This window comes from Talpa europaea (assembly GCF_964194135.1).
Source record: "Talpa europaea genome assembly, chromosome: 6".
NCBI classification, from domain to species: Eukaryota; Metazoa; Chordata; class Mammalia; order Eulipotyphla; family Talpidae; genus Talpa; species Talpa europaea.
Genome location: NC_140072.1, coordinates 97,782,590 through 97,806,758, shown reverse-complemented (window position 1 = coordinate 97,806,758; position 24,169 = coordinate 97,782,590). Strand labels below are relative to the sequence as shown.

Sequence of the window (24,169 nt, the reverse complement as noted above, 5' to 3'; positions counted from 1 at the left end):
ACTTTGATTAATTTTATATTATAATCATTGATACAAAAATTATTAAATTTAGAAGTTATTAATTTATAATAAATTTGAGACTTACCCTTCTCATCATTTCTTGCAGTGCTGTTTCCAAAAGAATAGGGCTTTGAATTTCAACTCTACCTTCCACAAGCTGTGTAACTAGATCTTAGGCAAGTTACTTAATCTGCAAAAGTTTCAGTTTTCCCATCTATAAAACAGAGATAATTATATATACCTTAAACTATTATTCTGAGAATTAAATGAAATAATATATATAAAGTGCCAAATAGGGCATAACATAGTTGTTCAGTATATTACCATTATTAGCATTGTTATTTCATATCTGTAGTGGAAAATACCATGATCAATTGCCTGGAAGTTATTTTACCTTCACTTATTCCTTTTTTGATGCTCTTCCTTACTTTATGTAGATCCAAGTTTCTGATCTATATTATTTTTCTCCTTTCTAAAGAACTTCTTTGAACATTAAACAAGGCAGATAGCATGTAGCAAAGAGCATGTAGATCACTTCTTTTGCCATGACTGTGTCTGTGATGGTTGACTTGACTGACTTGAATGTGTGCTACCTGGTTATTTTCACAGATAAGATATGGCTTCCTTGATGGTGGACATGGGATAGTAAAACATTTTCAGAGTTATTAAGCTATACCTGTAAAACGTATATGGTGTTACAACTTAATTTTGCCTCAATAAACAAAATTTAAATAAAAAGTAGATGCAAATGTCTTTACATTGGTCAGTATAATTTGCCCAATGATTGTACATGTAGTGATATTTTGATATATTTATACCTTTTTCTTCCCTCTGCTTCCTTACTCTACACTAGTTACCCTTTTTCCTGATCATTTAGGTAACAGAAACTAGCAGGCTGAAGTACTGCTGAGATGTAACAAAGTCCTTCATCAGCTTTAAACTTCTCGTTAGGCTTTTTCAAAAGTCCACCAATATTTGAAATAATGTTTTTGAAATCATAGCTTTCCTTTGTCAAAGATTGTGCATTTTGAGAGCTAAAAATTTTCTGTGCCCCAAACTACCAAGAGTCTTAAGAACTCATCTTATGCCAGAAATCAGAGTGTGGAAGAACGACTAAATAGAAAACACAAGTCTCAATGAGGTAAAATTTGGCTAATATGTAGAAAGAGAGAATGAAATAGGACTAGAAGAGGTCTTGTGATTGGACAAATGAATTGACTACAGAAAACAACTGCAGATATAGCTTGGACAAAAGAATTTGCTCAAGAACAAGAATAATGGACTGATTACCTTTACAGAGGCTAGTGAGCTCACAGAATAGCACCCAGACCAGGGAGCTTCCCATGATGACAGAACAATTAGAGTGTCTCAGGAACTTACACCACTTCAAAGAAGAAAATGTGGAGAAGAAATGAGAATTCTGAACTGAGTGGTTACCCAAAAGAGACTGCATTGTAAACCAAAAGCATATGTGAGAAAGGCCATTAAGCAGAAGAGCTCAGAGTTAATTTAGGGTTAGTTGCGGAAAGATTTTATTATTATTTCTAACTTTAGAGTTATGCTGAAGTGCCATATCCCCTAACTACATAATCAGGCTATGAATACTCAGTTGTTTTTTTTCTTTAAGATTTATTTATGCATACAAGAACTGGGGAACAGGCCAGAGGTGTGGGGGGTGAGAGGATTCACCAGAGACAGAGTGGGGAGCAGAACAGGCAGAATGACTGAAATACACTGCTGAGGGGAGCAGCAGGCAAGACAGGAGAGGTCTGCTGCGCCATGTGTATAGCTCCCTGGCCAGCCTTGATCCAACTGCAGAGGCTGTGGACAGCATCACAGTGCTGTGCTTAACCCCTTGCACCACCAGGGAGGCAGGATACCTCAAGTTTTAATTCTTCTTGGTTAATCTGAAAGCCCCCATTATCTGAAATGATTTTCAAGACTAGAAAAAGCAAGGAATGAAAAATAATTTCAAATTATTCTTTCAACTGCCATGAAATTAAAAATAGGTACATGTTTTGTCATCATGGATACTTTAGAAAACTACATTGAAAATTACTCAAATGGGGCCTCCCTGGTGGCACAGCGGTTGCGTGCTGGGTTGCAGCGAAGCTGCCCGCAGCCTCTGCAGCGCCGGTTCGATCCCTGGCCGCTCCCAGGCCGCTCCCCTGCCACTGGAGGAGGGTCCCACATGGCGCGCAGACCTCTCCTGCCGCCCGCTGCTCCCCTCAGCAGTGTACTTGGGTCCTTCTGCCTGCTCTGATCCCTGCTCTGGCTCTGGTGAATTCTCTCGCCCTCCCGCGCTTCTGACTGTACCCAGTGCTTGTATGTATAAATCAATCAATCAATAAATCTTTAAAAAAAAAAACAAAAACAGAACTGTTTAAAAAAAAAAAAAGAAAATTACTCAAATGATGAATATTAGCTTAAGCAGATTAAGCTTATTTTATTTATATCTTAATTTAAAATAAACTTCAAAAAATATAAATACAAATATTTTGAAACCTATTTACTCTATAGAAGATTTTAGAAAACTAGAACTTTCTTTTGGAAAATGTTAATGAAATTACAAAGTATAACTGTAAGTAGAATATTTTAAATACTAAAAGTACATTTAAATATTTTTATGTAATCCGCATTTGGTTCAGGCTTATTATCAGCTGAGCATAGTGGGTTCTTTCTACAATCTGAGGCTAATCTGTTTTTATTCTTAGCTGCATTTCTGAGTCATGTACCAAAGCTTATTGTGTTACAGCAAAAGCCATTTGAAGTATTAGTCATAAGTCATAACTTGTAAGACTATTACTGTTAAACACAACAACATTATTGTCAGTTTTATATCAGCTAAACTCTTCCCAAATTTCAGATACATATAAAAGTGAGGAGAAAATGTACTTGCAATGCGTTTTTGATGTTGTTGTGCTGAAGTACTTAAATCCTAAAAGTGAATATTTTAAAATGACACCTTCCATAGTTAATATTTTATCTCTGCTTTTAAAAATTGTACTCAGTGTAGTGATGAGAAGACCTTTTTACCATAAAAGGGACAAATTAAATTTTGATTGGTTGTCGTGAACCTTTTAATTAAAAAAAAAATGCTTTAGTCTATACCGGTAAACACTCTTCTTTTGAGAGTTCATATATTTTTCTTACATGATATTTTCAACTTTAGCTTCAGAATATTACTATTTTGTATTGTTCTTATCACTGAAGAATTTGCAAAAATTCTTCAAAAATTGAGCAAAAGTTTTATGCTGTACACTCTAAAAAGGTTATTTAATAACAGAGACTAATGAATGCTACCTTCTGGATAAAAGAGAAAACATTGCTGTAAAATGTCAATATTTGCAGACAACTATGAAAGTGGTGGTTAAAAAAAAAGCTTGAAATAGACAATTTTTTAAAAAATTATTGATAATTTAAATAATTGTAAATTCAAGTGTTTATTTACTGCATTTTTACTTCATGTAATACTGAAGGCAACATGTTATAAGTAGGCAGTCATGAGAAGAAATGTTACACACTCAAAAGAGTCATACAGTATCTTCCACTATTCTATTAGCACTTCTGTTATCTATCTACTGCTATTAATTGCAGGGTAGGAAGGCACTTTAACAAATATATGACTGACTCAAAAAAAGAGAAACAAATCTATCACTAAGGTAGACCTCTGATAGTTATGGTGGTTGTTAAGAATCCAAAGAATTTTCTCAACATTCTGTCCCACAATCCTTGTTGACATAGCCTGTGCTCTATGTTACTCCTTGGCCATGTTAATCTTTCATTCCAATGCGTTTTCTTAGTTCAGCTGCAGTTTTTTCCAGTTGTTGAATGTTCCATTGCCACTGTCTTCTATTTGACTGAAGCTTGTTGACCTGACAATGCAAACGCTTAAGAATCGCACCATATCTCTTGTGTTGTACCTATTAAAAGAAGAGTACATGTCAACAGGGCTTGATGGTAAACAGCCATAAAGGATCTTTTGACTACTCCAAAGGGAAAAGCATTTGATTAGAAATTACTCACTATAAATAATGATGATAATAAAAACAAAACAAACAGTAATTATACTTATTTATTCAACACATTACATATCACTACTGTGCTGAGAGTTTTGTTCATATAATTAAGTTCTTATAACATCTTAGGATGTGGCTATTGTCCCTATTTTTGTATACATAAACTTTAGGAAGTTTAATTCAGTCAAGGTTTAATTCAGCAAGTGATCATGGTGTTTGACATTTGAATCCTAGTGAAGCACCTGCGAAGGAGTGCCCTCTATTTATCAGAACAATTACCAGTTAAGAAAATGATTTCATTTCCTGTATTATGTCATTCACTAAAACATAGACCCATTGATCTAAAAAGATCTTGGGATCTCGTAGGTGATTTCCCTGCCATTAAGTAGATCAATATTTATGTTGAGCCAGAAAATGTTACATAGGGTGGCACAGTGAAAAATGCAAGGATTTTGGTGCTAGGCCTGAGAAAGTAAAAAAAAAAAAAAAAACTAAATTTAGAATATTTTCATAACCTCCCTCAAAACCTAGTACCTCTTAGTAATGATTCCTCACTCTCTCACCCCCGATGTTTAGCACTAGGCTCTCACTAATCTACTGTCTTTTCATATAGATTTGCTTATTCTTCAGATTTCATGTTAAGTGAAATCATACAGTAACTGGTCTTTTGCTACTGGCTTATTTCATTTAGCAGAATGTGTTGAAGAGACATCTATTGTTAGCATATATCAATACATAATTCTTTTTTATGCCAAATAAAAATGGTATGATGCACCACATTCTATTTGTTTCATCAGTTGATGGATATTTGAGTTATTTTCATTTTTTGGCCATTATGAGTAAGGCTACTATAAACACTTATGTACAAGATTTTGTGGGGATATGTTTTCATTTCTCTGGGGTATATACCTAGGAGTGGAAGTGCTGGGTGATATGGTATCTCTATTTTTAACCATTTGAGGAACTGCCTACTATTTTCCAAGGTGGTTGTACTATTTTTGCATTCCTTCATCAAGATTCAATTTCTTCATATTTGCACAAAAATTACCTGTCTTTTTGGTCATAACTATCCTAGTGGGTGTGAAACACATAGTTTTTCTTTACGTTTAGCACATAGTTTTAAATGAACTTCTAAATTAATAGGATAATAGGCCTGGGGAAGTTGCCTATTCAATTTTTTTAGTCTTCTTTTTAAATTAATTTTGTTGGGCCTCCCTGGTGGCACAGGCAGTTGAGCACCGCGCTGTGAAGTTGTCCGCAGCCTCTAAAGTGCTGGTTCAATCCCCGCCAGCTGCGGACCTTTCCTCTCACCCGCTGCTCCCCTCAGCAGTGTATTTCAGTCACTCTGCCTATTCTGTTCCCCACTCTGTCTCTGGTGAATCCTCTCACCCTCCTGCACATCTGGCCTGTACCCTGGTTCTTGTATAAATAAATAAATCTTTAAAAAAATTATTTTTTTAAAAAGTGTTTTGTGGTAAAATATGGATAACATAAAGTTTACCGTCTTAACCATTTCTAAGCATAGGCTTCAATGGTATTAAGTACAGTCACATTGTTAGCAACCATTACCACCATTCATCCCCAGAACTCTTTTCACCTTGAAAAATTGAAACCATAATCACTAAATAATATATCCATATTCCTTACATTGCCCAACCCCTGATCACCACCATTCCACTTTTTCTCTCTTTATTTTATATAACTTTCATAAGTAGATCCACAGCATTTGTATTTCTGTGACTTGGCCTCTTTCATGTAACATAATGTTTCTAAAGTTCATTCATGTTTTAGAACGCATCAGAGTTCCTTTCTCCTTCCTGAGGTAGAATAATGTTCCCTTGTACATATAAACCACACTCTGTGTATCTAGTCATCTACTGATGGACACTTGGGTTGTTTCTACTTTTTAGCCATAAAATGTGACTGATGGTACAAGGAACATTGGTATACAAATATCTCTTTTAGACTTTGCTTTCAATACTTCTGGGTATATAGTAACAAGCAGAACTGCTAGATCATATGGCAATTCTATTTTTAATTTCCTGAGGAACTTCAATACTGTTTTCAACTATGGTTGCACTAATTTACATTCCCACCAGCAATGTGTGAAGATTCCACTTGCTTCACCGTACTTGCTATTATCTTTTTTTTTTAATTATTATCATCGCTATCTTAGTGAGCATAAAGTATATAAACACTCCCTTTTAAACAAACTGATGGAGTAACCTGACTAGAAAATTTACCTCCTCATTCTATCTATTTAAGGAAGTGCTCTAACAAGTCAAAAAGGTGGTTCTAGTTCAGTTTGTTCTAGGATCAATTTGTCAAAACAACAATTCACAAATTTATCAAAATAACCCATTTGTCAAAAATAAGTTAATAGATATGGGGGGCACAAGGAGATAAAACTTTGGGATTTCAAGCCCTTAAAACCCTGTCCTGGGCCTCCCTGGTTGCGCAGCAGTTGAGCACTGGGTTGAGAAGCTGCCCTCGGCCTTTGCAGCACCAGTTCGATCCCGGCTGCTCTCCGGCCACCGGAGGAGGGTCCCACATGGCGCGCAGACCTCTCCTGCCGCCCGCTGCTCCCCTCAGCAGTGTACTTCTCCTGCCGCCCATCCCTCAGCAGTATACTTGGGTCCTTCTGCCTGTTCTGCTCCCCGCTCTGGCTCTGGTGAATTCTCTCACCCTCCCGCGCTTGTGACTGTACCCAGTGCTTGTATAAATAAATAAATCTTAAAAAAAAAAAATTGAAAAAAAAACAAAAAACCTCTGTCCTTAGTTCTCTTTCTCTCTACCCTTCCATTTTCCTTTTACAGGACTCAAATTGTTTTAGATGGTGAATCCTATCTCTGATTTTGCCCTGCAAAGGTTTCCTCTTCCTTTTCCATCTTCTCCCTTACTTACTCAGGGTTTCTTCACCTTTATTATGCCATGGATTCTTGACAATATGGTAAAAACTATGAAGATTTTAGAATATTTTTAAGTGCATAAAATGAACAGAGTATTACAAAGGAAGTCAGTTATACTGAAACACAATTATGTAGTAGAAGCAGGGAAACTAGGGCAGAGATACTAAGCATCCCAAAGTACTGCTATAAAAACCAAATAAAAACTTTTAAAACTAACATATCACATAATTGCTATAAACATCTTTTAAGTTTTCAGTTTTTGTCGATTCTGCAAATTCAGATAATTCATTCAAGTTAGTAAAGTAGGTCTGCTAATTTGTTGACAAAATAGAAAATGACTAAAAGGATGAGAAATAAATTAGTATAAATTAAAACATCATCACATTAAATGAAGCTATATTCAAAGATTTTTCATACATTGAATATATAAGGGGCTATATGCTCATTGATATATATCATATTACTATATAACCACTTATATATTCCATATACTACTTTCACATGAAAAATATGGTCACTGAATATGCTTACATTCATGTTCATTGAATAATTAGTTGAAAAAAATAACTGGAATAAGCTTTTGTTAATTAATAAATTTGGTTAATTGCATATTAACCTGCTTCTAAAATTATTGAATAGATAAGCTATAAAGCTAATAAAGTATCAGATAAGAAATATGTAAAGTCCCCTTAGTGGAACTCTCTCTTGATCACCAGTCACAGCTAGATGTCACAGAAGGTATTAAGGTATCTAAAGAAAAAATATATCATCAGTTTTGTATTATGCAGCACAAAAATAGGCAAGTGAATGTCGTTGCCATTCAAGGGCTGGCTGGCTGAGAAATATAAACCTGTTATGGAGATTGGTTCCTCAGTGCCCAAAGGTAAAAAATGCTCAAACTCAGATGGCTGACTAGATTTTCATATTTACTAATCAACCTTGTGATAATTTGGCTTCCAATGTAGTTTCCTAACTGGGAGAAGCACTCAAGCCTAATGTTAAGTTCTCTTGTTTTCTTGAGGGTTTTGCTTATTATTGTAAATTAATAAACTGGCATTTGAGTTTTATATATCAATTTTCTGTAAACTCTTCTAATATCTCTCCTTGTCTGTTCAGTTCTAGTATATGAACAAGATTACGTTTCTAAACCCACAAAGCTAAAATATAGTTGGGACAAGAAGTGGCTTCATAAAGGCAAAGGTCACAACGTGAACCTTCTTGAAGGTTAGCCCTTTGTTCAACCTCTACAGGTAATATTCTAACTTTGTTGTGTGTCTTAATACTCAAATGTGAACAAATGTGTAGTCCTTCTACAGCGAACACAGGGTTCCCCCCCCCAGGAAACTATTCTCATTTAATAATTGTTGCTAACCAGGCAGAAATAACAGCAATAATGTTGTAGGAGCTGTGCCTACAAAACACAGTGACAAAGAGACCAAGGCCTATAGAATCTGAATCTGACCCTGACCTCATCTTCTACTACTTTATTCTTCACTACCTCCACTCTAGACATTTCTTTTCTATTCTATTTGGTGATATTATAGATGTTGTAATTTTTCCAAAATTGTGTCAGTTTCCTCTCAGTATCGTCTTCATTTGCAGCAAGAGTCTAGGCAAAGATCTCAGGTAGTAGATCTAAAAAGGTGCTATGAATCTTTAATCCATTGGTTGGGTCACATAGGTAGTATGTGGCAGGAGAAACACCACTTTGACATTAGGATGAAGATGACCCCCCCAAAAAAAGAATATTAACAATAAGCAAAATCTTGAAAAGTATGTGTTATTCTCCAAACAGTACTTCTCCATTCCATTGTTGGCAGAACAATCAGGAGAGCACACTGGAAAAGGAGCTGGGTCATCTATGACATTTTACTACTCCTGCAGTATACTGGCAGTGTTTGCTTATTGATATGCTCAAAGAACTTGGGGTTCTCATTATGTCAGATCACAAAGAGTTTTAATTTGCAGCCAGCAACACTGCCCTCCAGCAAGGTTGTTATCTTCTCCTTAAAAGTCTTGAAGCCTGCCACTGATTTGGTCTCTTTGTGAATGAAAATCTTGTCAGATATCTTTTTCCAAATAGAGAGATTTTTGTCCATATTAAATATTTCTTCTCAGTTTCAAAAAAATTTTCAACTGCCTTTACATCAACACACACAGACACACCATTCACTTTATGTAATGAATACAGATTCCTGAATCCTTTAAACAATTCAAGCTAGCAGTCAAAAAAAAAGTAAATTCAGGGTCTCCCCGGTGGCACAGCGGTTGAGCGCTGGGTTGCAAAGCTGTCCGCAGCCTCCGCGACGCCGGTTCGATCCCCGGCTGCTCCCCGGCCACCAGAGGAGGGTCCCACATGGCGCGCAGACCTCTCCTGCTGCCCGCTGCTCCCCTCAGCAGTGTACTTCGGTCCTTCTGCCTGCTCTGCTCCCCGCTCTGGCTCTGGTGATTTCTCTCACCCTCCCGCGCTTCTGACTGTACCCAGTGCATGTATAAACAAAAAAAAAAACAAACAAACAAGCAAAAAAAAAAAAAAGTAAATTCAACATTATAGTCAGATCCATTCTCTTCTTGCGAACAAACGTTTTATATTTGTCATGATTGTCATGGTGCTGAGAGGGATAATGTGTGTCTGATCTTCTATCCAGGGCACCCAGAAGTTTCTTCATCTCTGATATAGACCCTCATCAATTGTTAGTCTCATTGCTTTCGATGAAGCAGGTACTTTGATAGCTTCTGTCACTTTGTTCTTGGTCTTCAAGATTATAGCTATGGTGGCATGCCACATGTTTGACTTGCAAACAATAACCATCACTGGTTTTCCACTTTTGTAGTCCTTAACCAATTTCAATTTTGTTTCCAGGTCAATCACTTGATGTGGGCTCTTATTGGCAGCACTGGCAGTGGATTTTATATGCTTAAGGTTCATTCTGAATAAAACAACACAGGCTAAAATCAAGTACAAGGGGAGATGATGTTACAAAGAAACAGGGTAAACATGAGATATATAAAGCTGCTACCGTGAAAGAGACTACATTACAATTGCTAAGGCTCTCAGTGGGCAATAGGAATTTTGTTTTTTGTGTTTATTTTTAAAGATTTATTTTTATTTATTTATGCATACAAGACTGGAGTGTAGGCCAGAGGTGCAGGGGGTGAGAAGATTCACCTGAGGGGAGCAGCAGGTGAATCAGGAGAGGTCTGCTGTGCCATATGGGTTAGCTCCCTTCCAGGGGATTGAACTCAGGCTGCAGTGGCTGGCAATAGCTTGATAGCGCTGAAACTTTAACCCCTGTATCTCCAGAGAGGCCCCGGCAATAGGAATTTTAAACTATTATCTGACTGACACATCACTATGCTGTGTATGGTTGTGTTTCACGTTCTTTGATCCTGTATCACGTTATAAATTGCCCTTTTCTGTTCTATTTTTTCCCTAACCTTATTCTTATCTAACATACTATATATCATATATTTTTGTTTATGTCTGTTTCTCCAACCAAAACATAAGTTCCATGAGAATTGGCATTTTTTCCATTTATTTTGTTCACTACATTATTGTCAGAACCCCAAATAGTAATTGGCCACAGAATGAGTTCAATAAAGGATTGAATGAATAAATAAAATGAAATATTTTTTGTGTAAAAAAAAAAAAAGTGCTGCCTTATTTTGAGATTCTGCAAAGTATACTGTGAAATTCTTTATTGTTCAGAATTTCTGCATATAGTGATATTGTTTTACCATGGAGAAAATGCTTTATTTAAAAGGCTTGGAGCTCACTTGCTGGCATTTGAACATATCATTAATTTCTCTTTGCTTCAGTTGTTTAATCTAAAAAGTGTTGTACCAGTGAGAATGGCACATATTAAAAAAACTAGCAACAACAAATGTTGGTGAGGATGTGGAGAAAAAGGAACTCTTCTGCACTGTTGGTGGGAGTGCAAACTGGTCCAACCACCATGGAGAGCTGTGTGGAGATTTCTGGACCTACTAAACATACAGCTTCCATATGATCCAGCAATTCCACTCCTAGGTATTTACCCAAAGGACACAGAAACATCAATTCCAAAGAACACCTGCACCCCTATGCTTATAGCAGCACTGTTTACAATAGCTAAGCTTTGGAAACAACCCAAATGCCCACAAATAGATGACTGGATCAAGAAGATGTGGTACATATACACCATGGAATATTACACAGCATTCAAAAAAGATAAACACATGCAATTTGCAGCAACATGGATGGCGCTGGAAGGGATCATGCTCAGCAAAATAAGACAGAAAGAAAAAGAAAAATACCGGATGGTCTCACTCATAGCAGGAATCTAGAAAACTTGAATAAGGGACCAGCAAAATGAATAACTATAAGAAAGTGAAAATCAAAATCAACAAAAAACTATGAACCAGAGACACTCTATGGGGAGTGGGGGGCGGGGAGGGGAGGGATTGGGGTCAAAATAAGGGGGTTGCGATTGTATGGGGAAAATAAAAATAAAATTCATTAAAAAAAAATGAAGTGTTGTAAAATATTTTTGTTGAATTACAACGCAAAGATTTTTAAGTGTGAATTTCAATGACTTTGACAAATTTGTATACCCATGTTGTGTGTATCAGTACTTCATTCCTTTTATTGTTGAATAGTTTTCTATTATGTGACTATATACCACAATTTGTTTAATCATTCTGCTTTTGAGGGACATTTCTGATGTTTCTATTTTGGGGCTATTATGAATTAAGCTTCTATGAGCATTCATATGCAAGTATTTAAAATACATCTTTTTAAAAATTAAAAAAAATTCTTTAAATTTGGTTTTCAGTAGTATGGACATAATTTTATTAGACATGGTTTTCTCTATATTTTTCTTGCTTGTAGTTTGTGAAGTTCCTTGACTATGAATTACATTTTAGTCAAGTTTGGAAAGCCTGAGACTAATATTTACTCAAATATTTTCCTCCCCTCCCAAATCTTGACTCCTTCTATGATTCTAATTATCCATATGTCACATTGTTAACATTAAATCACAGGTCATTGAGGCGCTACACATTGTTTGCAATTATTTTTTCTTTCTCTGTGTAATTGCTTTGATGACTTCTACTGATTTGTCTTCAAGTTCAAAAAGATCTTGTCTTCTATTGTTTCTAACCTGCTATTATATCTACCCAATACAATTTTCTAATATTTTTGCAGTTCTAATATTTATTTATCATATATTATTAAAATTCCCTCTTTATCCATTATATCTATCTTTTTCTATAGAATATTTAAGATATTTATTAAATTTTCAGTCTTTGTCTAACAACTTTTAGGTCAACTGTGATTCTGTTTTTATTGATTAGCTATTCTATTAGCTATGGACACAACTTTTCTGTTTTTTCACGTCTAAGAAGTTTTATTAATTAAGTGTTGTGTAAATATTGTCAACTCTAGATTCTGTTATTTTCTATTGAAAAGTATTGAGTTTTATTCTAATAGTTAAGTGGGAAGATAGTGTAGTAGGCTGATGTTGAAATCTTAGCTCAGTTTTTAAGTGATTGTTTCCTTTTCTATGTTCCTTGGCATTTTAACACTCCCCTCACCTTCCATGCATGTACAGTTCAAGTAAAAAACAAAATTTGGAAGGAGTTTATAAGAAATTGGAGGCTCCCAATAAGGCCAAATTTAATATTTACTCAGTCTCCTGAGAATGGGGTTAAGAATGAATAAAAGAGTGAGCCATAAAGTGATTTCAAATGTAAGATGCTATTAGTAGCAGTCATAGAGTAGCAGTTGTAATTATTTTTATGAGACTACACTAAGTAATAGGAAGATCATGGACCTTATATTATGATCCAGTAATTCTACTTTTTGAAGCAAGGATGTAAGTACTATCATGTTTATTACAACACTATTTTTAACAGTGAAACACTGGAAACCATTTAATGCCTATCAATTGTGGCATGCTTAAATAACTTAAGGTATAGCTATACTGTGGGATATTTTACAGCAATTAAAAAGAATGAGGTAGGGCATCCCCGGCGGCGCAGTGGTTGAGCACTGGGTTGCAAAGCTGCCCGCAGCCTCTGCAGCACCGGTTCGATCCCTGGCCAAAGGGCAAGGGTCCCACATGGAGCGCAGACCTCTCCTGCCTCCCTCTGCTCCCCTCAGCAGTGTACTTCGTCAGTCTGCCTGCTGTGCTCTCCCCTCTGGCTCTGGTGAATTCTCTCACCCTCCCGCGCTTCTGACTGTCCCCAGTGCTTGTATAAATAAATAAATAAATCTTTAAAAAAAAATAAAAAATAAAAAGAATGAGGTAGGTTCATCTGAAGTAGGTTCATCTGAAAAAAAACTATTAGACTGGTTATTGAGCAAGTAAAGCAGTTGCAAAATTATATGTATACTTCATTTATATAATCTTCTATGTGTGCACAGATGTTTGTGTGTGTAGAATCATGTGCATGTATGTAGACATATTTAAGTGCACACGTGTGTGATCACCTGCTAAAAATGTCTTAACTTGTCTAGATTTTCTCCCCTGAAAACTCTTGGAATTGGTAAAGAACAATTTTTAAATCTTGAACTAAAAAGCACTGATTGTTGCCAAATGTTTTGTATTTAAAGACTTTGGTTTTTTATGCTTTGTATTTTACTTTCCCAATTTTTACATTAATGACTCACAGCTTATCTATTCTCTCATAACTTTAGTTTCCTTCTTCCAAAATATGTAAGACAAACAACAGACAGGGGGAAAAGGCATCCTAGGATAAATATTTAGAAATACTTCTTTTATTCAGCTATGACTTAAAAATACCAAAAATATATATTTTATAAAAATGCCTGAAATTCAAAATTCACTTTCATTTTTTGAACCAAAAATGTAAAAGGGAACAATGTCGAAAGTGAAATATGCAAAGCCCAAAATGTTTGAAAACATTAAAAATTAGAACAAAAGAAAACTATAATCCAGGCAAAAGATGACCATGAACTCTACCAAGGTCCATAAGGTCATGGCTAAAGAGATATAGAAATGGTAGGGTAAAAAAACTCAGAAGAATTACTAAAAATCTGCTGCCATGTTAATATATTCTCTTTAGAAAACTTTTGAGAAAGGTATCACTCTTTTTATCAGTGATCAATTTTCATCAGGCAGTAAGAAAAATAGTCGCATGCATATATTATAAATTTAAAAAATGATCCCATAAATCATTCAAAGCCAGATGATTATGACTTACCTCTATTTCTTTTCTTAATTTTTCATGTGTCTGTTTCTCTTCCTCAAGAAAACAAGATTTTTCAATGATAGATTCTTTTACAGATTTAATTTTATCCTTTAATTTTGTAATATCTTCCTGTATGTTTAGAAAATTTAAAATATACAAGTTAAGCAATGAGTGGTCAATATAAATTCACATATCAGTGTTTCTATAACTTAAGAAAAGGTAGCCATCATATTTAATTTTGATGAATAGGATTAGAATATTACTTCTATAGATACAAAGAGTAAAAATATGGCTATTTATTTTTTTAACAAATCAAAATATGGCTATTTAAGCAAACAAACCTTAGATTTAAAATTTTTGAAATAAAATCCATATGAAAATAAGACATAAGGGAAAGTGGTTGTGCCCAGCAAAGTGGAAAAAATATTTTTTAAATTCTCTAGTGAAAAAATGACAGATACTTTAAGTTTGTACCTTTCACTATCTTCAAAATATAGTAAAAGAAATAGAAAGATACTTAAGGTGCAATTAATAATTCATATTGTTTGTATAACAGCATTAAGCATACTAAATTGATTTGAACTGTTCTGGATCCATTACTCGAGAAACTAGAGTTTAAACATTTTTGTTTAAACATTTACCTCCTGTAATAAATGGATTAATTGTTCACTGTGATTTTGTTTGACTCTATATTTTTATTAATCTACAGGGAACTTGGGACATTTCTTTTATGCATTTGCACATTTGGTATAGTTGTTGCATAACTTAAATACTTATCCAAGAAATTAAAAATACTTTCTCAATCTAGTTAGAGTAGTGATGGGTATATTATTAAGTTAACGGTATATTTATTAATTATGAGCATACGTGCAAAAAAGAATGACAGAAAAAGGCTTGATATATCAAACCTGTACTTGTTTCATCCAATTTCCTTCTGGATTTTGGAGATCTTGCATAAGTTCTTCTTTCATTGTCTTTAGTTTTTTAACAAGATCTTGTTTTTCATGGAGTTCAGTCATGAATGGCCACTTTCTTTCTACATCCCCCAAACTATGTTTATGAACTTTTATTTTTGCATAATATTCATTGTATCTTATCATGTGTTCCTCAAACTCTTCTTGAGCTGCTTCTATGTCAAATTTAAGCTTTACATTTTCTGTATGTAAGGATCTAATTTGAGTTTCCAGGTTTCCACAGTGAAGTTTGGTATTCTCTATGGTAGCATCTTGCTGATAAATTTGCCTTTCTGTTTCTTTAGCTTCTTCAGAGACAGATGCTATTTGTTTTTCAAGCTCATGAAGTTCATTCTGTAATATATTTCAACACTATTATTAATTCATGATATTTAACATGAGAGAAAAGTCACTGTTTTGATCCATAGTGCATGTAGAATCACTTAACAAAAATATATTTATCAAATATAGAGAAAAATGATGCATGATAGAAGGAAACATACAATAAAGAAATGAAATTATTTTATAATCTCAACGGAAGCCCAGAGTGGTATGTTTCTTACTTTAAAACATTCATTTAATTCTAAACATTAAAATTATATATTTGGTCTTAATATTTTATAGTAAAAGATATTTTAGAATATTTTAATAATACATTATGGGCATCAGAAATATACACTGAAGAAAGATAATATGATAAAAATGATAATGCTTTGGGTTAAAAATCAAAGAGATAAGTTATTTCACCTTACTGCTGTTTACTAGGAAGTATGATCATACATAACAAACTTACTCTATCTAAGCCTCACTTTCTTCATTTGTAAATGAGCTTAAACATGTTTACAAAACCTCTTTGGGGCCTTTGGCAGTTCTAACCAGCCAGGTGTTTTCACACCACCATTATTCCCTTATTCTCTTCAGATATTCTGAGCATTCCTTCTCAGCTTCAAGGGTTCCATGAAATATAGGTCTTCCACAGGTTTCAGGCACTCTTATATGGGTAATCCTATCCATATTTATTTGGATTATCCTATCTATACTTATATCTTGAGCCACAAATAGGTTAATGATTCATAGAACATAAGAGGTTTTGAGTCCTACCCTAGCTATCTCAACTTCTTCACTAGCTGTCTCAACTTCATCATGTCCAAAAATCAGGTAAATCACTCCCTAACTGCCATCCCTTCCCTTGTATCAGTCACCTACTTTCAGAACCACAACACCTCAGTGACATATGGCAATAAGTGTTCATTGATGATGTCTGGGGCAGTCTGGGTTTGCTAGATAGTTCTGTTAACTTTAGTTGGATTTGCTCAAATGTCTGGGGTTTGGCAGGCTGTAGAATGATTTAGTTTGGTTAATGGAGCCAGTTGGAGCATTTTGGCTTCATTCTCCACTGGACCAAATCAGGCATGTCTTTCTCATGATGACAGTGGGTGAGGAAATTCAATTATGTGATTTTTTTTTCAAGCTTCAGTTTGAATAATGTCTGCTAATTTCTCATCTGATTACATGTTGAAACTCACAGTCAAAAGGAATGAGTGTGCCTGTCCACTATGGAAGGGCATTTCAATGATAAATGGTAAAGGATGTGGATATATACAAGAATGAAGAATTGGGGGGAAATACAAATTAATATAGGCTTATACTCCCAAGCTAATCAACTCTTTTGCTTTGGGAGTTTCCCTTAATTTCTTCATTCTCTTCATTCTCTAAATAGTGGTTCATCAAATTCTGTAGTTACTCCTATCAAAAGAAATCTGAAGTCCATCTTCCATCTTTTTTTTTCCCTATCCAGTATGGTCATCATCTTTAAATAAATTTATAATTTATAATTTGGGGAGGGAGGCACTGTACTAGAAAGGCAGGTCCATTCTATCCTTTTCCTGGCAGAGACAAGAGAAGGGAGTGCATTGAAAAATACAATATGCAAATGAACCTCAATCTTCACCTTCAGTTCTGGTATTTCAAATGCTCACATGACACTTCATTTTAGATACCTAATAAACATCTCAACTATGGTTGAGTATTCTTGATTTCAATAAGCTGCATCTCTTTGCATCTCAATACCTTAAAACCTAGAATTAATTCTTGATTATTCCCCTTATCTTAGTCCCTATAATGAATTTACCAGAAAATTCTGTGGTTGGGCATCCAAAATAAAATCCCCAAATCACTTCTGAACAATCTTTGTAGAGAGGCCTAGCTTCTAACTATTCTTTCTATTTCTATCCCCCCCCATGTCTCTCCCAACTGGTCTCTTCACAGCAGGAGAATCTTTTAAAAAATATAAATCATGCCATGTTATTTCCCCATTTAAGAGCCTTTAATGGTTTCCTACAATCATGAAATTCCAATTTGTTTACGTGGTTTACAAGACTATATGTGCTGTAGTCCCTATCTACTAAACCATCTTTCTCATTGATTATTGTCCCTTCTTTCAATCTGTTTATTAAAGATGCCTAGTTTCTTCCTTTCTAAGGGTATATGGGATTATTTTTCCTACCTCGAAAATCTTTATTTCTTACTATTATTTGTTGAGTCTTTGTCTTTCCCAATTTAGCTTTATTCTTCTTCTTCAGGACAATCTTTCCTTCTTCCCTGATTCAAAATAAAAAGTAACTATCCATCTTCCTCCCTGAGTTAGTTTCTATACATTATCCTATTGTATTTCCTTTGGAATATGTAAACCACATGTTCTTTAGTTGTTTATTTCTTAATTGCTTGTCTCCCCTGACTAGAAAGTCATTCATGGATACAGTAATCTTGTCTACCTAATTTACCACTGTCTTCCTATAACACTGTAATCTAAAAAGGTGAGGTTCCATGTTCCCTGCCTCACCCAATGAAAGGGTGGACCTAAGAAATGGAGTGAAGCTAAAAAGACTTAGAGAAGGAAGACTTGAGGCATGTGGAACAGAGAGACACGTGAAGAAGTTGCACTTGATTCTTGGCCATGAACTTGTATCAGGGGCTTGAGGGACATAAGAGGAGACATTTGGAAGAGACATTGGTTTGAGACCAATGTCTATGGAGGAAGACCAATGTCTTCCTCCTATGGAGGAAGGCTGAAAATGGCAGCCTTTATCTTGACTTGTATTTTGGTTTTGCTTTTTTCCTTCCAGATATTCCTGGCCCCTTCTGCTCCTTTTCTATGGTTCCCCATCAGAAGGTGCCTTAGACTTGTGGTAAGCTTTCAGGTCTCAGTGGCCCCATTTGGACCCAACCCTGTTTGGCCGGACATTTACCCATGAGGGGATAGGTAATTTTAGGTGTTTCATTGGGAAACAATATCCCTTCTCTCTTCTGTCTATTGCACACTAATTCTATTAAAGTTCTTTTCTGTTGAAGGTCTTATACCCTAAGAGTATGTTTTGTCTTTATGCAGTGATGACAGAACCCATTTAGAGTGTGAAAGGTTTGAGGGTCCTTGGAGCACCTCTCAATCTGCCCACTAACATTCCCAGTGCTTAACATGGTACCTGGAACTAAGTAGGTGCACAATACTCAATATATATTTATTAAATGAGTGAACAAGTGATACATAGTGGTACATGCCCTGCTAGCTAGATCAGGCTATTTGTCAATGTGGAGAGTGTTTTTACATCACTGATTTGGCCACCATCTCTTCTCTTTCCTGGTTTTATGTAGTTATCTGTTACTTTTTCTTACTGGCTGTAGTCACTTCCTCCTTTCATCCATTTTTTACCCTTTCATTACAATTACATTTCTTGTTATCTTACTCCTTCTTCCTCCTCCTTTGCTCTCTTTCCTTCCCTTGTTCCCTCTCCTCTTTCTTCTTACTTGTTCATATTATTCCTTCTCTCCCTCCTCTCACTGTCCTGTTTTTGCTTTTGTTTAGATATTTAGTGAGATATAATTGATGCACATATTTAAATGTTATAATCTGATTAGTTTACACTAACTTTCATGCTGATAATAATAAGGGGCTAGGGAGGAAAGGACACCAATACCTAGTATAGAAATATGCACATACATACGTACCACACTGTATGATGAATGATCTGTTTTCTTTAAGCTAAAACTCTTGCATTAAATTGAGATTCCTGCCCCTATGATGCCCGAATGTGTGCTGGCTATTGACACCATCAGATATACAGAGTAAACATAACCAAGAAGCTGATAACAAAAAAGTATGAGTTCCAGGTTCCCTATGTTTGAATTATGACTATATTATCAAATACAAGGAACAGAAATATTCCTTGTCTTCTTGAAACATTCACTTGCAAGTAGTAACTCACAAGTCAAAGCTTGAAAAATAATGGGTCAAAACTTACCTTCCATTCAGCATTTTTGGAAAAATATCAAATACAAGTGAAATTAAAATAATTCTGCTTGACACATTGGGTTTTATATCCGTATACCACAGTCATGACAACATTGTTGAATCTTTGCATAGCAGGTGCACAAAATGTTTTGTGAAACTGGAAAATTCATGTAAACTTTACTTATGGATAATAGAACAATTAAGGAATAAATATTGAAAAATATAAAGTAAAATTATCTGTGCAGAATAAACATACCTAATAACACCTGATACTAACTTAATAGTTTTGAAAAAACATTTACAGATTGCTATGCCTTTTCTCTGGCTGGTGAAATTTAACAGTTTCCCTCTGTTTTAACTTGCCATCAAATCTAACACAATTATTTGAAAAAGACTATGAAATAGATTACCTGTAAATGCAACAGAATTTTTTTGTTTTTTTCTATTTCTGATGTTTGTGATTGTTGTTGCTTTGCAACTTGCTCTACAGCATCAGTTAATGAAGATGAGTCTTGTTTAGCCACAGCTATGAATAAAGTACAGAATAAAAATTTAAAATACAGATATTCTAAGAAAATTATGTTTCTTTATTTAAAATCATAAGAAGTTTGGTTTTCTCATAAGTTTTAGGATTGGCAATTTTTCCCTTTGATTACAAAAAAAGTCAAAATCAAAGATATAAATAATAAGCAATTCAAAATTGCTTGCAATGTTATGTATATTGGCCCTTTATAGAACAGTATCAGTATTCTTACTGTGCTAATTTTTTATCCAGACCACTTGCACATATACGATAATTATAGTGCTTTCCTAACAAATATATGCAATTATAGTTGATAAATTTTCATTATAGTCCTACATTTACAGACTGTTATGCCTTTTCTAAACACTGTATGTTTCTCACCTCTTAAATTACTGGTGAAACTTAACAGCTTCCTTCTATTCTAACTTGCTATCACTTTTAATATGATTATTACATCACACTTTTTAAAAAATTGCTTATCTTTTGGCATTTATTTCTTAAGATTACTTTATTACCTTCTTTAAGAATTCCTTGATTCTTCCTGTCTGTGTTGCCTGACATTCTGTCTTCTTTCAGATCACCTTTTACTCTGACAAAATAATCAATGTTGTTAATCTTTCATTTTTGTTTCTTCTTGTCATACAGTGGTGATCCTAAAAGTAAACTGTCAAACACCTCACAGGAATGTCAATAATATTTCATCATTAATTCCAAGAATCAAAATATATTGGTTGAGTGAGAAATTTTTGAGGAAAGAAGAACTGCATTTGGATTTTGAGTCTCATGTTTTTCATTTATTATAACCTTTTAAAAATTTTTCTGTTCATCAGCATCATTTGTAAACCTCACAGGGTTGCTTAATATTAAGTAGTATATGTAACTGCTTAACACAGTACCTGAAGTATATAGTGAGAAATTATTATAGATTGTATCTGGCATCTCCAGCATTATGATGAAGTAGACTCTGAAACTATAGTAAAAATATGTGAGAAACAGAGCCAAAATGGATTAGCAGTTTCTGCCGTGGGTTAGACTGCAGGGAATACAACATTCCTGTCCAGCACTATTCTGGCCAGGTATACTATGCAAATTAAAAATCATACTTCAATCTATTACACATCTAGAAGTAACTGGTAAGATGAAAAGGTCATTTTCTACTTTGAAAGGTGAAGAGAATGAGTTCCTTCCTCTACCAGCACAGCAAATGAAAGCTGAGTTGGAAAAGTTAAAGGCATAACCAGCTTTGGGAAAAAATAGAGTATCTGAAATTACATATTAATTTCTATACAGAGGAAACTGCATAAACTTGCATGATTAATAAAAAGAATTAAATGTTGTTAGATACTTTTAAAATTATAAATCACCATATTTAGCAGTTGTACATATGGGTGTTTTCTACTTATTTTTTTAAAAAAAATACTTTGTTGGTTTTACAGAATCTGTGCATCTTTCCAAATACTAAAGCCATGATAAATTTCATAAGCCAAAAGAAGACAAATATTATAACATTAAGGTGCATGTAAGGAAGTTTCCAAAGGGAAATATGTAAAATCACCTAAGTATCTTTCTTAAAGATTGATTAAATATAAAGCACCATCTACTAGTAGCATGTGTTTTCCAAAAACAAAAATTTAAAGGATTGAAACTTGATATATAAGCAAAAAGGAGAGAAAAAACCTAAATGGCTCCCTAAGTCAGGAGATTTAAATAGACCCAGAAATATCAAGCTACAAGTTCTGAGAGTTTCTCTCAGCAGACTGTCATTATCACCTCTGAAATTTATGATTCTTTTCTGTCTCTTCATGTCACTTCTTTCCTTCAAATCTCACTTTAAATTGCCTCATTTATAATGTCTTCCCTGAAAAGCAACTCATCACTTTGCTCATGCCATTTCTCTATGACTTTTCTGCTTTATAGATAGTTCCAGATTAATGCTAATGAATCCACATCTGATTTTCCCTCTTGCTCTTCTATATGGGTTGTATGTCACAGACTTCATCATAAATTCTACCTTGAAAATGTGTGCCCTCGGGCCTCCCTGTGGCGGAAGAGGTTAAAACACAACCTATGAAGCTGTCCACAGCCTCTGCAGTTTGATTCTCTGGCCGGCCAGAGAGCAACCCACAGGAACAGCAGACCTCTCCTGACTCACCCGCTACTCCCCTCAGCAGTGTACTTTGGTCAGTCTGCCTGTTCTGTTCCCCACTCTTTCTCTGGTGAATCCTCTCACCCCCCCCACACCTCTGACCTATATCCCAGCTCTTGTATGTATAAATAAATAAATCTTTAAAAAAAGGAAAAGAAAATGTGTGCCCTCTACATTTATACTTTGTTAGTTCTCTCGATTACAAATGATAAAATTATTTAGTACTTATTTATGCAGGCACTGTTCTAAGCACTTTAGATAAAAAACAACTATCATATATTGATTAGTATATGCTCTAATCTTAAGATAGCCTAAGAACTTTACAAATATTAACTCATTTAACCTATGAACTAGATATGAGTTTTACTTTACAGATACAGTAGACAAACAAATTTACCTAAAGTGGAACAGCTATTAGTGTTGAAAATTTTATTTGCATTCAGATAGTCTGACTCCAAGGATCATATTCTTAACTAGTATGGTAGACCTCCAAGATTGTAAAGTTTTTAAGGAGGAGTCATAAAGAATCTGGAGTATAAAACTCCAGAATCCAATGACTTTTGTGTTCCTGCATTGTAAAATGTCTCTCTAATCGCTCTCTTTATCATTCCACTACCACCCACATTTCTTCTTGTGGAAACTATCTCAATAAGGTCCACTGATGGAGCTGCTGCAGTTCCTTCAGACTCCAGTGGCCTCAACACCAAAATTTGCATGACTGAAGAGAAGACTCAGTGAATTTTTCATTAACCTGGTAAATTACCTTCCTGGTGAGTCACTACATTTTTCTTTCCACCAAATCAGTCATCTCTAAAAATTTGCATAAGACATTGTGTGAATTCTTCCCATTACACCCTACCCCCCTGTTAACTTCAGTCTTGAGGAGAAGTCTAAGACTTGCAGGTCATTCTTCATCATGAAAACCTATCCTTACACGGCTTAGTAAATTGCCAAACTTGATGCTATCTACTCCCCAACTCTTTTATATCTTTCCATTGTAATCTCTGGAAGTAATGATCCATTGTCAGCAAAATCCGATCTTTAACTTCTTCAGTGAACTTTTTTTTCACATTTTTGCTCTGTTTGAAATACTCCAAAGATACTGCTTCCTCATACTCAAGTCAGTAAGTCTATAAGTGAGGCATTTCATACTATTATAATCGCATCCCAAAAACAACCTAATTTCTTCATGTCATCAAATTATATTTCACTCTTCCCTGTTTTTATCAATTGACTCCCAGGTCTCTAATTCTTGATCCTAAATTAGAGCATCTGACTTCTGGCAATTCTATTATTACTTTTCTTAAATTTCTTTGAGATTTCAACATCTGCACAGATGGTACAAATACCCTGAGTACCAGTACGTTGATGTCTTCTTTCATCCATCCTCCCCAGACTACTACAGATTAAACTACACCTCATCCATAATTTCAAATTAAATCTATTTTTTTTAGCTAATTTCTCCTGGTATTTTGACTGTAAGCCATTTCAACCATATGCAAATATCCAATCCACTGACTTCTAGATTTTCACAATCCCTCAGTCCTTATAGTCACTTCCTTCCTTGATCACCTTACTTTCCTTTGCATTCATTCTCACTTCTTTTATTCCTTGTCCTACTTCCTCAAAAAATCCCAACAGTTGCTTTTCTTACACTTTAGTAGCAGAGTAGGTCTAAAGAAGAAAACACACCCATGCTATGTTTTATTTTAAATTCAAGACCATTTATGTGAAGTGGGCCCTTGATGGTAGGCCCTTAGAATTCACTAAATTTCAAAGATGATTATTTCACTCCTTTCCTTTGTCTTCAAACCTTCCACATCTCTTTCCTCATCCCTTCAATTGATAATTCAGCTTAAATGATAATTGAAAAAAAAATCAGGGGATGATAAATCACTCAGTCTACCAGTCCTTCTGCACATCTACCCATACACTATTCTTCTCTTGCAATGAATAATGTATTCTCACTCCCATTTAAGCCATTCCTCTATTGTCATACTCCTTTCTTTTGTTGTCAAGGACATTATTCCTTCAAATGTTCCACCAAGAGAATTTTTCTTTCTTTGGTCAAACATATTGTCCTTAATAACTAATCATAAAACCAACAATAACCACCCCTTGCTTTGCAGTATAATCC

At 34.8% G+C, this 24,169-nt stretch overlaps 1 protein-coding gene across 1 annotated transcript; it reads right to left on the bottom strand.

Moving 5' to 3' along the window:
* Positions 1–3,773: 3,773 nt before the first annotated feature.
* On the bottom strand, positions 3,774–23,418 carry CCDC122 (coiled-coil domain containing 122; the record flags this gene model as incomplete). The annotated part of the gene is made up of 5 exons (XM_084234890.1): positions 3,774–3,923; positions 14,135–14,251; positions 15,031–15,429; positions 19,774–19,889; positions 23,331–23,418. The coding sequence occupies 5 exons, from the start codon at positions 23,416–23,418 to the stop codon at positions 3,774–3,776; spliced, it is 870 nt and encodes a 289-aa protein (XP_084091016.1).
* Positions 23,419–24,169: the final 751 nt, after the last annotated feature.